At 50.5% G+C, this 17,195-nt stretch overlaps 1 protein-coding gene across 1 annotated transcript; it reads left to right on the top strand.

The window, feature by feature from the left end:
* The first annotated feature begins 4,474 nt into the window (after nucleotides 1–4,474).
* On the top strand, nucleotides 4,475–13,870 carry pcif1 (phosphorylated CTD interacting factor 1). The gene is made up of 16 exons (XM_036151713.1): nucleotides 4,475–4,586; nucleotides 6,702–6,844; nucleotides 6,924–7,048; nucleotides 7,122–7,247; nucleotides 7,319–7,461; nucleotides 7,552–7,706; nucleotides 7,776–7,923; nucleotides 9,354–9,437; nucleotides 9,518–9,617; nucleotides 9,701–9,860; nucleotides 9,940–10,109; nucleotides 11,538–11,624; nucleotides 11,695–11,879; nucleotides 11,952–12,045; nucleotides 12,119–12,294; nucleotides 13,558–13,870. Exons 2-16 carry the CDS (start codon nucleotides 6,718–6,720, stop codon nucleotides 13,868–13,870), a joined length of 2,193 nt encoding a protein of 730 aa, XP_036007606.1. The 5' UTR covers nucleotides 4,475–4,586; nucleotides 6,702–6,717.
* Nucleotides 13,871–17,195: the final 3,325 nt, after the last annotated feature.

Below are 17,195 nucleotides of genomic sequence, written 5' to 3'. Positions count from 1 at the left end.
TTTAAGGATTTCATCATTTCACTAAATTTCAGAAATAATCAACTTTATAGCAGTTTCTGGGTTTCTCTGAGCTTCATAACTTTTCATTAGAATGAGCAGAAATGCTTTTCTAAATATACCAAAAGCTGCCATTATCTCCTTCAGCCAAATGTTTTTTTCCCCATTCAAGAATTTAAGGACACTAGGCACTAGGTCCACAACAAAGACTTTAAAAATAAAACATTTAAAAACAGTCAATTTGTTTACTGGGGGACACTCAGTATTACCAGAGATAACTAAATATGAATATGCAGTTTTAAACACGGGTGATTCTTACTGTGTGGAAGGTTCTCTCTCCTCCTAATTTTGATAAGTGGATAGACAGTACAATGAACGTAGCATCACATGAGAAGGTATTGGCAAGGCTGAGAGATAATTCAGACTCCTTTTTAAAATCATGGGGATGTATTTTAGATTTGTCACTAAGTAATAGAGTTCAATGAGGGCAAAATGAATTCTGGTCATTCACAAATTATTTCAAACGCAAATCATTGTGGGAGTCCTGATATGATCAGTGAGGTATTTATTTCTTGTAATGTCATTAGGATAAAAAATAATTTTCAATTAAATTTTATTTATATAGCATCAATTCACAACATCATCATCTCAAGGTTCTCTCTAAAGTCAGCTTCCATCAGATCCTCCAGGTTGGTGAGAAAGTTTCCTCTCTAAGGAAACCCAGCAGGTTGCATCAAGTCTCTCCAAGCAGCATTCACTCCTCCTGAAAGAGCGTAGAGCCACAGTGGACAGTCGTCTGCATTGTTGCTGGCTTTGCAGCAATCCCTCATACTGAGCATGCATGAAGCGACAGTGGAGAGGAAAACTCCCCTTTAACAGGGAGGAGAACCTCCAGCAGAACCAGAACCAGGCTCAGTGTGAACGCTCATCTGCCTCCACCCACTGGTGCTTAGAGAAGACAGAGCAGAGACACAGAAAGCACAGAAGCTCACATTGACCCAGGAGTACTTTCTATGTTAGAGAAGACAGAGCAGAGACACAGAAAGCACAGAAGCTCACATTGACCCAGGAGTACTTTCTATGTTAGAGAAGACAGAGCAGAGACACAGAAAGCTCAGAAGCTCACATTGACCCAGGAGTACTTTCTATGTTAGAGAAGACAGAGCAGAGACACAGAAAGCACAGAAGCTCACATTGACCCAGGAGTATTTTCTATGGTAGAGAAGACAGAGCAGAGACACAGAAAGCTCAGAAGCTCACATTGACCCAGGAGTACTTTCTATGTTAGAGAAGACAGAGCAGAGACACAGAAAGCACAGAAGCTCACATTGACCCAGGAGTACTTTCTATGGTAGAGAAGACAGAGCAGAGACACAGAAAGCACAGAAGCTCACATTGACCCAGGAGTACTTTCTATGTTAGAGAAGACAGAGCAGAGACACAGAAAGCACAGAAGCTCACATTGACCTAGGAGTACTTTCTATGTTAGAGAAGACAGAGCAGAGACACAGAAAGCACAGAAGCTCACATTGACCCAGGAGTACTTTCTATGTTAGAGAAGACAGAGCAGAGACACAGAAAGCACAGAAGCTCACATTGACCCAGGAGTACTTTCTATGTTAGAGAAGACAGAGCAGAGACACAGAAAGCACAGAAGCTCACATTGACCCAGGAGTACTTTCTATGTTAGAGAAGACAGAGCAGAGACACAGAAAGCACAGAAGCTCACATTGACCCAGGAGTACTTTCTATGTTAGATGGTAATAGTGGATGATCTGCCTCCCCTGATGATGTCACAGCTAACAGAACACCAGACCAGGTGTACCCTCTATGAAGAGAAAAATGACAGAGAACTAAAAGTTAAAAGCTGAAATAACAACAAACAATGCAGATTGGGTTTAGTTTTTATTTATGTGGAAATCCTCTTCCAGCCGCTGAAGTCTCTTGGTCATTTTGTTACAAGTGATCCCTCAGATGACAGATATGCAGTGGTGCAAACTGTATGGACAGGCTAATGTGCTCTGGTCATGTTAAAACCTCTCTTTGTACACCGCCCACGTATGGTGCAGGTATAAAAAGAGTCGCCTGCAGAGACGGACTGTTGCTACAATGATTCAATGAGAATATACTGAAGGTCCCCAGGCACAGCAGTGCAAGTGAAATGTTTGAACTGTGGTGTGTGTTCTTGTCCTGCAGCCATACGCCGTTCTATTTATACATTTATGTGCAGAGCTGCAAACTCTACTAATTGCACCATGCAAGCTCTGGTTTGTGCAGCAAAATGCTGTTAGATTTACCTCTAAAATGTGCCGACAGTGGAGTTCATGCCTGTATGTATAACGCACACAATTTACTCTTTTTTTGGAATTGAAGTTTTTATTTTATTTTGCAACTTTAAAACATAACAGACAGCAAAAACATATTTCACTTTACCTTATCTGGGCCAAAGGAATAAAAGTAAAAAGTTAAAAATGAAAACAAGTGCCCATAAAAACACAATGTTCACTATAGGGCCGGACGATTAATTGAAATATCGATGTATAAAGATTGAAAGTGTTTCTTTGCAATAAAATTGGTAATTTGGAGCAACGTTCAGACCTTGGAGAAAGAAATTTGACAATTTTTCCATTAAATGTCACTGATCTGTATTTTTATTCCCTTTTTGTTTACATTTTGAAAGCACTAAGCAATTTTTCCTGCTCAGAGCCTAGCTCATGTACAACTGTCCTCAACTGGGTCCAAGGCGAGACACTAGGGGAAGAGAAAAATTTCCAACTCTGGGACAGTGCTTTTAAATATCTCATGTACCCTCCTGTGTGAATACTGTTTTGGCTCCTGTGGAACCAACTCCCAGTTTTGGTCCGTGAGACAGACACCCCGTCTACTTTTAAGACTAATCTTAAAACTTTCCTTTGTGACAAAGCTTCTAGTCAGAGTGGCTCATGTTACCCTGAGCTACCTCTATAGTTATGCTGCTATAGGCTTAGGCTGCTGGAGGACATCAGGGCCTATTTCTCTCTCTCTGCTGAGTTCTCCTACTGCTCTCCAGTCTGCATTGTTTGTTGTTATTTCAGCTTTTAACTTTTTGTTCTCTGTCATTTTCCTCTTCATAGAAGGTACACCTGGTCTGGTGTTCTGTTAGCTGTGACATCATCAGGGGAGGCAGATCATCCTCTATTACCATCTAACATAGAAAGTACTCCTGGGTCAATGTGAGCTTCTGTGCTTTCTGTGTCTCTGCTCTATCTTCTCTAACATAGAAAGTACTCCTGGGTCAATGTGAGCTTCTGTGCTTTCTGTGTCTCTGCTCTGTCTTCTCTACCATAGAAAGTACTCCTGGGTCAATGTGAGCTTCTGTGCTTTCTGTGTCTCTGCTCTGTCTTCTCTAACATAGAAAGTACTCCTGGGTCAATGTGAGCTTCTGAGCTTTCTGTGTCTCTGCTCTGTCTTCTTTAAGCCCCAGTGGGTGGAGGCAGATGAGCGTTCACACTGAGCCTGGTTCTGGTTCTGCTGGAGGTTCTCCTCCCTGTTAAAGGGGAGTTTTCCTCTCCACTGTCGCTTCATGCATGCTCAGTATGAGGGATTGCTGCAAAGCCATCAACAATGCAGACGACTGTCCACTGTGGCTCTACGCTCTTTCAGGAGGAGTGAATGCTGCTTGGAGAGACTTGATGCAACCTGCTGGGTTTCCTTAGAGAGGAAACTTTCTCACCAACCTGGAGGATCTGATGGAGTCTGACTTTGGAAAGAGACTAGAGATGACATGTGTTGTGAATTGGTGCTATATAAATAAAATTTAATTAATGTACCTCCAAATAAATCAAATTGAACTACTTTTCTCATGAGGTGAACTCTTTACTACTCAGTCCAGAATCACGCAACACGGAGGGGGCCTGCCTAACAATAAAAACAATCCACCATCCAGGATGGTGTTCAAGCTATCTGCAGGCCTTCAGCCACCGCCAACCCTCCTTATTGTCCTTGTAACACCAGTAACACCAGCACTAATTCATAATACCAACACTGATGGCAGATAAAAACGGAGAGTAGTTCCACCAGTGACGTAAACGCTGAATGCAGCGGACATAATAGGTAAATTTTCAGAGGAACAGGTTTGGCAGGTTCACAGTTGAAGCATCAATTTCTGTTTTTAAGTTTCGACGTTCCAAAGAGAGTAACAGATTTGTGCTTAAGGTCGGTTTAATGTGCTTGGGGGTTATGATTCGGTCTGTCAATCACTGACTTAAGGTGTGTTTGAGTGATTATACTTTATTTTAATTTAAAAGTTGTAGGATAAGCACTTTAAGTCCCAGGCTGAGTTTTAAAGCATCTGTGTTAATTATATCAGTTTAGTGGCTGAAATCCAGTTCTATTCGATTCTGGAGGTTTTTTCCCTAAACATTTTGACCTTCTCAACATGGCGCCGGGAAGCAGACACGTTGGCACCGGAATTGGGTCGGCCGCCGCGCCTGCGCAGTGGCTGTGCCAGGGTCCCTGTAAAGATGTCTGAGCAGGCGGGGAGGGAGCGGAGCGGACGACTGGAAAGCAGCGCGGAGAAACTCCAACTGTCTGCCGTTTCACCGCGCAAGGTAAGAGCAGCAGAGCCCGCAGGGCTCCTCCGAACACACCGACAGCCGGCTGAAGGTTTCGTAATGCGGATGGAGGAGGTTCCAGGGCTGCGGAGCCGAAGGGTCGACATTCCGGAGCAGAAATGTTGGTCACGGCGCATAGAGCTGTGGCAGGGGCGTGTCCGCCATCTTTGAGAGGAGCTGGATCTTAGCAGCAGCAGTAAGTCGGAGCTCAGAGTCCGACTAAACCTTTTATTTCTCGCTGTGAGAGCAGCCGCCGGCTCGGATCGCCGGGTCCACGGGGATTTAGCCCCTTTCGGCCGGCCTGGTCGCTCCGGGGAGCCGTTGTAACTGCCGCGGTCTCCCGGAGCAGAGCGCGGGCTTCGAGCGGCAGCCGCAGCCTTTTGTTGTCCTCCTCCCCCTCCTCCCTGTTTGCGCTGGCTCACAGCGCGCATGCGTGTAACCATGGCGCTCGTTCCTGCGTCTGAGAAGAAAAACCCAGAAAACTTGAAACAGAAACATCTGCAGCCGGTCGGCCGGGTCCGGGTCTGGTTCCGGGACCACCTTCCAGGTCCTGGTCTGGGTCCGGACCACCTTCCAGGTCCGGGTCCGGACCACCTTCCGGGACCAGGTCCAGGTCCGGACCACCTTCCGGGACTGGGTCCAGGTCCGGTCACGGACCCGGACCACCTTCCAGGTCCGGGACCAGTTCCGTGACCGGACCTGGACCTGGTCCCGGAAGGTGGTCCGGGTCCGGACCACCTTCCGGGACTGGGTCCAGGTCCGGTCACGGACCCGGACCACCTTCCAGGTCCGGGACCAGTTCCGTGACCGGACCACCTTCCGGGACTGGGTCCAGGTCCGGTCACGGACCTGGAAGGTGGTCACGGACCTGGAAGGTGGTCACGGACCCGGACCACCTTCCAGGTCCGGGACCAGTTCCGTGACCGGACCACGATCCGGGACCAGGTCCAGGTCCGGACCACTGAACTGACCTGAGGATGATCTGCTGGCTGAATGAAGACTCTTAACGCTGTGAGGTGGTAGAAACAGGTCCAGGTTGGGTCCATGGTCTCTGCCGGGTCAGATCCAGCCCAGACTCCATTGCCCACCTGAGTGAAATGGCTGGACCACCTGGGCATGGTCTCTGCTGCTGCACACCTGAATTAACTCTTTACATGCCAGCATGGCGGCAGAACGTTAATCAGCCATTGATGTAAGAGCGCTGTCTGGAGGCAGGAAACACCTGAAACAGGACGGCTCTGAGCACCTGTGCTGTAGAGGTAGAGGGTCACCTGTGATCCAGGTGTGTTGAAGCAGAGCCGCATCTGGTCCTGCAGCTACGGATCGTCCCTATTGCTGCATCTAAACACCTGGAACCTTTATAACTGTTATCTGAGGCTTTATTAAACCCAAAGACCTTCAGGCTGCTGGTTCAGACTTTTATAGACGGAGTTTGGAGGCATTTACTGATCTGATTGATTGATGAACTTTATTGTCCCAAAAGAAATGTGTCTTATTACAGACTCTGGCTGCTAAATAGTCCAAACTATGACACCACATTCACACATAAAAACACTACTATTGAAATTCCTTTATAAGAAAAATAAATGCATAAAAGAAGCATCTCAGTTAGTTTAAAATGTTGGATACTGTTGCCTGTTCCACTATTTACTGTTTGATACAGTTTATTACTTTGATGGAAAGCAGAACAAATGAGTTCTTACAGCGGTTCAGTCTACAGGCAGAAACTGTTCCTCTGAATAAAGAAAATAAACGGAGTCTGAGATGATTTTCTGGCCTGTCCCTGACTGGCTCTTTGAGTCAGTCAGGTAAGTTTGGCCGTCCTTTGGCCAGACAGGTGACCAACCTGCTGCTCTTTTACCGTGCTGTGATAGAGAGCATCATCAGGCACAGTAGAAGAGCAGCAGGACACCAAAGGCCCTCAACCTGCGCAGAAAATGTAGATTTCAGTATTTTAGCTGCAGATCAAGTAGATGTTGGCTGCCGGATCTAAACTAATATAAAATAATAAAAGTTAATGGTGTCTCTGGTTCCAGTTGAACGTTCAGTTTGAACTCTTCTGATGTTGGACCATCCAGAGCAGAACCTGCGTGTCTTTTGTTCTGCCGCCAGGTGATGAGCAGCTGAAATGTCCAATAACAGCCAGGGATCCGTGAAGGGGGAGGCGGCCACCATGGCCCCGCCCTCTGGCTCCGCCTCCTCTCATGGACCGCCCCTTTCCCCGTCCACCACCTCCAAATCACCTGAGCTCCCAGGTACGTACACCTCTGTCTCCCTGTACCTGGGTCCTTCACACCTGTCTCCCTTTCAGTTGTCTCACCTGTGTCCTGACAGACGAGTTGGTCCAGGCCGGATGGTCCAAGTGCTGGTCCAGGAGGGAGAACCGGCCGTACTACTTCAACAGGTTCACCAACCAGAGCCTGTGGGAGGTACCTGTGCTGGGTCAGCACGACGTCATCGTAAGTTCCCCTCACACCTGCAGCCGGGCGACCGGTCGGCCGCCGTACCTGACGGATGTCCGTCTCCCTGCAGTCTGACCCGCTGGGCCTGAACGCGGCGCCCGCAGAGGGCGGCGACGGTAGCCTGGGCAACGGCCAGAGGAAGAGGAGGAGCTCTGAGGAGCAGGGGGCGGGGCCTAACAGCATCAAACGGGCCAAGGTAAGACGCAGCCTCGTTTGGTACCGAGATCAGCAGAGCTGGCAGGTAGCTGAGCCCTGACCTGTCTGCAGGTGGAGCCGACCACGCCCATCTCTCCCAGCACACCTGGCACACCTGCAGCCAAACCCTGGAGCTCCGCCCCCGAGGAGAAGCAGGTTCCTACGGCCACGCCCACAACAGCCACTCCGGCCCCTGCCCCATACAGACCGGCGGTGTGAGTACCCAGAACCTGCCCCCCCCCCCCCCCCCCCCCCCCCCCCCCCCAGCAGCAGGACCCATTGATTAGCCGTCGTTGTTGTTTCAGGATCTACTGGGACCTGGATGTTCAGACCAACGCCGTGATCAGAGAGCGCTCAGCAGCCAATCACCTGCCGCCGCACCCGGAGATCGAGCTGCAGCGCGCGCAGCTGGTCACCAAGCTGAGGCAGCACTACCACGAGCTGTGCCACCAGAGAGAAGGTGAGAACCTCTGAGAAGATCAGCAGCGTCTCACCTGGACCTCTGACCAATGCCCCCCCGTCTGCCCAGGTATCGACCCGCCCCGCGAGTCCTTCAACCGATGGCTGCTGGAGAGGAAAGTCATCGATAAGGGCGTCGACCCGTTGTTGCCGAGTGAATGTGAGCCCGCCGTCTCTCCGTCCATGTTCCGGGAGGTCATGAACGATATTCCCATCAGGTACGCCAGGCTCAGCGCCAACAGGAACCGCTAACCAGACCCAGATCCTTCTTTCCTCAGCTGGTGTCGCACTAAAGGTGCAGGTGTGCTGTTAGTTACGCTGGACAGGAAGTGGCTAGGCGGCAGCAGACAGCGCTTCTCAGGAGTAAAGGGAAGAAGCCAGAGTTAAAAGTTTTAAGGAAAATGTGTCCAGAATGTTCTCTGCTCCGTGTTTGAAGCTTGGACTCCCATGAAGCTTTGTGTCTCAGCCAGATCTGTTAAATAACGACGGCTGACTGGGATCACAGCGAGTGACTCTGGTTCTGACCGGAAACAGATCACATGTGACAGTAAAACACAGTTAAAGTCTATATAGTGCTTTAAGTCCACATTTAACTTAATTTACATTCAATTTCTGCCTTCAAAATGAAGAATTGTGTGATTTATATTAGTAGATCGTTCTGTTTGTCAAAGCTTCTGAAATAGTTGCTGGTTCAATGTCTTTATTTCCCAGCCCTGGTTTAGTGTGAGCAGTATAACTGCCTCAGTGACGTAAAGCAGCGCCCCCTAGTGGCCAAACGTTCCACGGTGCTGCTTTAAGAAGCCTGTTCTGGGGCGGGTGGGCCGCCTGATTGATCCTGATTGATCCTGATTGATCCGCCTGATTGATCCTGATTGATCCTGATTGATCCGCCTGATTGATCCTGATTGATCCTGATTGATCCTGATTGATCCGCCTGATTGATCCTGATTGATCCTGATTGATCCGCCTGATTGATCCTGATTGATCCTGATTGATCCTGATTGATCTGCCTGATTGATCCTGATTGATCCGCCTGATTGATCCTGATTGATCCGCCTGATTGATCCTGATTGATCCTGATTGATCCGCCTGATTGATCTTGATTGATCCTGATTGATCCTGATTGATCCGCCTGATTGATCCTGATTGATCCTGATTGATCCTGATTGATCTGCCTGATTGATCCTGATTGATCCACCTGATTGATCCTGATTGATCCTCCTGATTGATCTGCCTGATTGATCATGATTGATCCTGATTGATCCTGATTGATCCGCCTGATTGATCCTCCTGATTGATCCGCCTGATTGATCCTGATTGATCCTGATTGATCTGCCTGATTGATCCTGATTGATCCACCTGATTGATCCTGATTGATCCTCCTGATTGATCTGCCTGATTGATCCTGATTGATCCTGATTGATCCTGATTGATCCTGATTGATCCTCCTGATTGATCCTGATTGATCCTGATTGATCCACCTGATTGATCCTGATTGATCCTGATTGATCCACCTGATTGATCCTCCTGATTGATCCTGATTGATCCTGATTGATCCACCTGATTGATCCTGATTGATCCTGATTGATCCACCTGATTGATCCTGATTGATCCTGATTGACGGGTGTTGCATTGGTGTGTCTGGCAGGTTGTCCCGTATAAAGTACAAGGAAGAGGCTCGCAAGCTGCTCTTCAAATACGCCGAGGCTGCCAAGAAGATGATCGACTCCAGGTGAGGCCCAGCTGACCAATCACAGGGACGTATACCGCCAGGTGTGCAGGCAGTGGCTAATGTTGTGCTGTGACTTGTAGAAATGCGAGTCCAGAGAGCAGGAAGGTGGTGAAGTGGAACGCCGAGGACACCATGAACTGGCTGCGCAGAGATCACTCCGCCAGCAAGGAAGACTACATGGTAACGCCACGACCAACCAATCAGGAGCTCAGCTGCTGCTCCACAGCTGCAGGTAGAGTCTCACCTGTGTGCTGTGTCTGCAGGACCGGCTGGAGCACCTGAGGCAGCAGTGTGGGCCTCACGTCACCGCTGTGGCCAAAGACTCAGTGGAAGGAATCTGCTCCAAGATCTACCAGCTGTCCGCCGAATACAGCCGCCGCCTGAGGCAGACGCACCTGAGCCTGCTGCAGGACCCCTCCACAGGTACACCTGCTGGCGTGGTGTCGGGGACCGGCGGCGTATGGATCAGTAGAACTGACCCGTGTTCTGGTTCCGTCTGCAGAGACGTGCGCGTCGCCTCCTCAGTCGCGGCTGGTGTACTGCTACCCGGTCCGCCTGTCGATCCCCACGCCCGCCCTGCCCCGGGTGGAGCTGCACTTTGAGAACGACGTGGCGTGTCTTCGCTTCAGAGGAGAGATGGTCAAAGTCAACAGAGGACACTTCAGCAAGCTGGTTAGTAACCACCAGAACCAGAACCTGGACCGGAGCTGCGGCTCTGACCGGGCGTGGAGCTTCATCTGGTCTCAGGAGGGGAGGAGCTTATTCTCCAGAACTTTACGACCCACGCAGTAAAACATTTCACGCCTTTATTTCTGCTGATTAAAGCTTTGGGCTTCTCTGCTCTCAGAACCGGGTCTGGGCTCCGCGGCATAGAGGCCTCAGTGGTTCTGCTGAGGTTCTAGAAGCCCGGATTGCTTTGCCAGCGGCCTTCAGGTCATCTGCTTGTTGGTTCTGGTCTCTCTAATCTTCCTCTGGGCCTCAGGTCAGGACCAGCTTTTGGTACCGTTGGCAGTGTGGGTCGGTACCAGAACTCTGGACCTCCAGCACCACGGCTCCTGGGCCTCTCCTCTCTCCCTCCAGGTTCTGGACCTTGGTTTCTATTTAAAATGCAGAATGCTGCTGTGAGCAGCGTCTGGTTCCTTTGCTCCTGAGCCCAGTGAGACGCTTGTAGCCCACGTGTTGGGCCCGGTTCTGGAGGTTGCTGGTCTTCCTTCCACTCAACTTCCTGTTACCTGCTGAGGTCCAGAACCGCGTGCTGCTCCACGGACCTCAGGCCCACCGGCGCTGGTACCGTCCCAACGCTGTCGGTACCGGGCCGCCTCGGGCCAAAGCTGCCGATGGACATCATCATCCCGTCATTACACCTCCTGTTGAAAGTGAAGAGAGGCCCAGAGCGGTCCACGGATCAGAACCTGGTGCTGAGCTGTCCTGGTTCCTCCAGAACCTTCCAGAACCCTCCAGGACGTGTGGCCTCAGGTGGATGGACTCCAGCGGTGATTCAGCAGCAGACGGCAGCGCCTCCTGGTGGCCGGAGGTGGTCAGGATCTGGTCACTGTGGGGTGATGGTGTCACACGGAGGAGGCCAGGGTGGAGAAGGTCCTCCAGGTGTGGAGAAGGTCCTCCAGGTGTGGAGAAGGTCCTCCAGGTGTGGAGGGTCCTCCTGGTGTGGAGAAGGTCCTCCAGGTGTGGAGAAGGTCCTCCAGGTGTGGAAGGTCCTCCAGGGTGGAGAAGGTCCTCCAGGTGTGGAGAAGGTCCTCCAGGTGTGGAGAAGGTCCTCCAGGTGTGGAGAAGGTCGTCACTTCTCTGCCTCCCTGGAGAAGCTTACTCCTAATCTGGGGTCCAGATTTGATGCAGAGATGTTTTAAATGTTTTCACAGTGGAAGCGTTCCTGGTCCATGTTCTTGATTTAATGTGACCGGAGGTCATTTTTCTGCCTCTGGCTGCAGACCAGGTCTCTGCACCTTGTGACGGAGGAGCCGGCGGGTCCCTGAAGGTGTTTTGTAGGGGCTCTGCAGGATTAGGGGATACCTTGGTGGTGGTTGAGGTTTGGACCTCTGCATTGAGCTGGAGAGTCTCACCTGTCTCACCTGTCTGTTGCAGGAGCTGCTGTACAGGTACAGCTGCATTGACGACCCTCGCTTTGAGAAGTTCCTGGCCAGAGTCTGGTGCCTCCTCAAGAGATACCAGGTGAGCTGACTCCTCTCCGGTTCCCGTACCTGTACGCTGACGGCTTGGCTAACCAGGTGTGTGTCTGCAGGTGATGTTTGGCAGCGGCGCTAACGAAGGGACCGGTTTGCAGGGCGCGCTGCCGGTGCCGGTGTTCGAGGCGCTGAATCGGCAGTTTGGAGTCACCTTCGAGTGTTTCGCTTCGCCGCTCAACTGCTACTTTAAGCAGTTCTGCTCGGCTTTCCCCGACATCGACGGCTTCTTCGGGTCCAGAGGGTGAGGCTGCTGTCGGGTCAGCAGGGGGCGCTCTTTCACTGTGTCCTGGTGCTGATGAGTGGTGTGTTTCAGGCCCTTCCTGTCCTTCCGGCCCGTGAGCGGCTCGTTTGAAGCCAACCCGCCGTTCTGTGAGGAGCTGATGGACGCCATGGTGACCCACTTTGAGGTGAGAACCAGCCGGCCCCGCCCCGTTCCTGTCTGGACCGCCGCTCACCGCTCTGTGTCTCTGTGTCTGTCAGGAACTGCTGAATCAGTCTTCCGAGCCCTTGTCCTTCATCGTCTTCGTTCCTGAGTGGCGGGACCCGGTGACGCCGGCTCTGACCCGGATGGAGGCCAGTCGGTTCCTGCGCCACCAGCTGAACATACCGGCCTACGATCACGAGTACCGCTCTGGGAGTCAGCACGTCTGCAAGCGGTACCGGTCCTGCAGCCGTCCCACACTAGTGCTGCTTCTGATGGGACGGGTCCAGCTTGTCTCTGAGGCCGTTATTAAACTCGTTATGGAGCTGGCAGATTTAAGTCTGAAGCTTAATTAAGTTTTATTAGTTAGTTTTATCAACTTTTCCTTCTGACTGGAAGTGGTGGAAGTTTTGGAGCGACCCAGTCTGAGTCTGCAGGGAGCTAGAGCTAAGGGGAGGGGGGGGGGGGTTCCTGTCGTATAAATTTCATTTAAAAAATAAATTTATTTTACTTTTACCCACCTTTATAATCCAGGGTGGACTCAGCAGCAGCTCTGATGCGTGGAAACAGAGCGGCTCTCCTCTCTGCTCGCTTTGCTCCATGCAGGGCTTTCAGGACGAGGCAGCTGCCTGTGAGACAGCGCTGAGGGATTAGAACAACTCGTGAAGCTGCTAAATGGCCAGAAACAGAGAAAAATCACTTTTTTTTTTTTTAAATAAAAGTTGCTAGAGGTGTCTTAAAAGTCACCAGATATAGCAAGAGAGTCGCTGAGGCAGCAACACTGGACACTAGTTTTCCTTCCCTACTCAGAGCAGTAGCCACCAAAATAAATTTCTAACATAAGGCCAAAATAAACGTAACTTTATATTAAATTAACTTACTAGTTTTATTGTTACTAGCGTGTACTCCGGGCGTTTTGACCTTCATAGTCCTAGCTAGCTGAGCACCTAGAGCCGCCTCCTGTCAGCAGAACAGAGAGAGACTGATGCTGCGTCCTGCAGACCGCCTGCTGGGAGCAGCTCAGTGTCGCATATCAAACATTTTGGTGTGACGACTTCTTGCTGCTGAGAAGTTTGTGTGACCCCTCGTCTGCCTTGAGTATGCGTGGATCTCTGTGAAGTGAACTACACCTGAATATGTGGGGGTCTCTACATGAACTCTTCTAGTTTAGACATTACAGTCAGGCAGTCTGTAGACAGCTCAGGGGTCCTCAGGTAGTCACACAGTGTACCGTAATGCTCCTAATATCCACTGAGCAGAGCGGCTTCATTGTTCACCAAAGTCCTACTTAAACATTTTAACAGATTTCTGAACACATTGTACCGCATAGAATCAGTCAGTAAACACAACGGTCATCATAGATAAGGAGCACCATCAGTTTTTGAGAAGATTTAAGGATTTTAAGTGCGCCTTATAGTCTGGAATATACGGTAAATGTTCTCACTGCGGATGTCCTGCTTGGGGGGCCATACTGACTTGTAAATGTTTTTTTTTTCAGCGACGAGATGTACTACCGGGCCGTTCATGGTACCGCCGTGCTCTTCCTCCAGAATGACGCAGGATTTGCCAAGTGGGCCCCGACACCAGAACGTCTGGCTGAGCTGAGCACGGCGTACCGCCCCACGCTGCCCCGCACTTCCTCGCTCTCCTCCCCTGGCCCCGCCCAGTCGGCTGCTGGAGACAAAGACTCCACCCCTAAGGCCTCTGATAGGACACAGAGCGGGATGATGTCACCTGGTGGCCATGACAACAACAACAACAACGGCAGCAGCAGTAGCAGCAGCCCTCAGGACAAGCTCACTGCTGTGTAGAGGGGCGTGGTCTGCAGTGGCCACGCCCCTTCATGTAAATGTGTGTTTACAAACGTCACTCGGCCCTCTCAAACTGTCCCTCACCAGCACCTGTAGCACATCCTCACCTCTAATCGATAATCTACCACCACCATCAGGGGGCGGAGCCTCATTTAAACCTCACGTCTTTGTTTGTCGGCTGCTCTGATTGGTTGAAGCTCACCTGAAGCTCAGTGATGTCAGCGTGTATTGATAAAAGCCCTGATCTGTCGTTGCGTCCCTCTGAGGCTGGTGATTGGTTGTCATGGCAGCTATCATTTCTGGGACTCGTCCAGAATCTTATCTCCTGAGGAGAAAGCAGAACCCAAGCGGGCAGAGGGGCGGGGCCGCAGCGGCAGAGGGGCGGGGCCACAGCGGCAGGGGCGGGGCCGCAGCGGCAGAGGGGCGGGGCCGCAGAGGGGCGTGGCTTCAGGTCATTGGGTTTCCATCATCGTTCTCTCCTGCCCATCATCAGAAACCTTAAAGACGTCCTTTTAATCCAGATGGTTTGCTTTTCCAGTCCAAATCAATCAGGTTCTGACATTTCCTCCTAGTTCACAACAAGAAGAACGTTTCTGTTGTTTTTAGTCATTCAGAGACGGCTGTTAAATCAGCCCGGCCCAGTTGGTCTCAAGCAGGATTATTGGATTTAATGCCTTTATTTCTTCAGTCTAATCTAGTTAGAGCCTAAACTGGTCTGGTGGGTTTGGTCGACCCATTCCAGCCCAGATTACTCCTCATCAGGGGTCTTCAATCCTGGTCCTCAGGATCCTCTGTCCTGCTTGTTTTAGACGTTTCTGCTGCACCACGCCTGCATCAAATGGTTGCATGAGGCCCTCAGCAGCCATCAGGGGCTGCAGAGGCTCTTCATCACCCGTTTGTGTAGGCCAGGTGTGTGGCGGCAGGAAACACCTGAAACAGGCAGGAAGCGGGTTGAGGATCCAGAGGGATGCTGCGTTGTGTAACGGGAAGCGGTCAGACCCGGTCTGAAGGTTTGTGGTTCTGCAGGAACGGGTTATTCTGGGTTGATCTGGACAGAACCCGCTGTTCTGGTTGTGTCCATGTTGGAAAAATAAATGTGAAATACCTGGCTCCTCCCACTTCTCTGCTCTGGTGGCTGAGTGCTCTCTGATTGGCTGGTGGTGGACCTATCAGATGCCTGTCTGTGTAGATATTGTACAGCTGGACTGATCTGAGGTCTGTTGTTTGTTTTGCTGTTGAACAGTTTTTATTTGGTCTAATTTAACCTTTTTAAAGGGATGAAATGTGTTTGTGTTTTCATTCACAGTTTGTTTTAACCAAACCAAAGCGTTAAATGATGTAAATGAGTGTACAGCAGAGCTGGGACCCTCCTGCTCTCTGCATGAAGGCGCTGGACTCTGAACGGTGGGTGGGTGGAGGAAGTTCAAACCTCCACTCCAGTCTGCTCCGGGGTCCTTTCAGCTTCTGTGTAAATTCAGTCTGTCCTTCATACTGCCTGAAGATAACCTGCAGCTTCTCTCCTAGTAAAATATATATATCCAGCCCAGCAGCAGTCCGTCACCTCGTCCTTCTGTACACACTCACACCGTCACATGATCAGGCCGCCGTTGGCTTCATAAAGCCTGCAAACCAAACCAGGCAGAAACGGATCCTGACGGAACCAGCCAGGTTCTGGACCCAGCCAGGTTCTGGAACCAGACAGGTTCTGGACCCAGCCAGGTTCTGGACCCACGCTGCATGTGGGGTGGCTGGGCTCTGCCTCATGCATAAGTGAGGGACGCCATCGCTCACGGGTCTAAGGTGGTTTGTCTCATCAGTCCTGAACCTTCTGGGGATTTCCAGCTCTGTCAGCAGGGACTCAAAGTCTGAAATGAGAAGTTTGCAATGCTGGAATGGATCAGAAGCAGCTTTAGCCTCCAGGTATGTCCCATCTGAGGAAATGGACTCTAGATGGTAGAACAAGACTGATAAAACCAGTGTGCAGTACAGAAAACACCTCAACAAGCAGGCAGGTTGATACGATGATGCAGAGAGCAAAGGATTAAATAGATGAGGATTATATTTGGTGGAGCACAGTTTATAGAATATTATGATGCGTACAGCAGTGAAATAAGGGATAAACACCTGGTAGGCGGTACCCAGTCACTGGCTCATGGGGCAGGAGTTGAACCAGAGACTCCTGGTTAGTGGGGGAGTGAGAGGAGAAACTGGTCCAAATTATATGACGGCTAAGCTCCAGCTGTTCACCAGGGTCTGGTTTATAAAATATTGCTTAGGGTGTAGGTTTGTGTACGGCCAAAAAAAGTCCAGATTTCTAAAAATGCTCACCAGCTGGACCAGAACATCTGGTAGCAGGTTCCTCCTCAGGTTCCTCCTCAACATGCCCACATCCAACCATAAACAGTCGCTGCAAAGCAGCTCATGAAGGTTAATGTGGATTTAAATCAGCTGATCGGTATTTCATGGTTACCAGTGGCAACCATGAAGAAAAGAGAAACGATGAAATGTCCCAGAAATCGTTTATCAAATGTTAAAATCAGACGTAAAAGATCAGATGTTGTCTACATTGAAAGAACTCGTTAAAAAGTGAGCCTGATTGATGTCGGATGACCTTCTCACCGTGCTCCATGTGGACATCTCTCTGGTCTAGATCTAGTTCCCCTGAAATAATCTCTGTGACTCCTGCTGCTTCACCCAAGGATCCTCACCAGGCTGCTGTCTAAATGTAAAGTCAGCACAAATAAACCAGCAGGGACCTGGAGCCTGAACATCTCCCCCAGCCAGAGGAGAAACATCAGCCTCTCCTCCTGCAGCTCCACCAGGTGACCTCCTCCCTGAAGAAGGTCACCACCAACCAGGCTGCAGGTCCAGACATGGAGTCAGCCCGGACGCTTAGATCATGTTCTGACCAGCTAGCAGGACATCTGGACATCTTCATCCTCTCCACGCTTCCTGCCTCTCTGAAATCCTCCATAATCGTTCCTGTCCCCCAGAAACCAACCATCTCCTGCCTCAGTGACCATCGTCCCATCGTTCTGACCCCCGTCATCAGGAAGAGCTTCCAGAGGATCCTCCTGAAGTCCATGAAGGACGGTGTCCCTGCTGGACAGCCTGCAGTTCACTTACAGGGAGAACGTCTCCTCAGAGGACGCTGTATCATCAGCACTCAGCTCTAACTCACCTGCAGCAGAACATCACCTGTCAGGATGCTCTTCATGGACTTCAGCATCAGCACGGTGCTCCCAGACATGCTGGCTCTGAAGCTCCACAGCATGGGTTCTCCACCTCTCTGCTCCTGGATCAGTGACCTCCTCACCAACAGACC

This window comes from Fundulus heteroclitus, chromosome 20 (genome assembly GCF_011125445.2).
Source record: "Fundulus heteroclitus isolate FHET01 chromosome 20, MU-UCD_Fhet_4.1, whole genome shotgun sequence".
In the NCBI taxonomy this organism is placed as follows: Eukaryota; Metazoa; Chordata; class Actinopteri; order Cyprinodontiformes; family Fundulidae; genus Fundulus; species Fundulus heteroclitus.
This window is presented reverse-complemented; position numbering and strand designations above follow the sequence as displayed.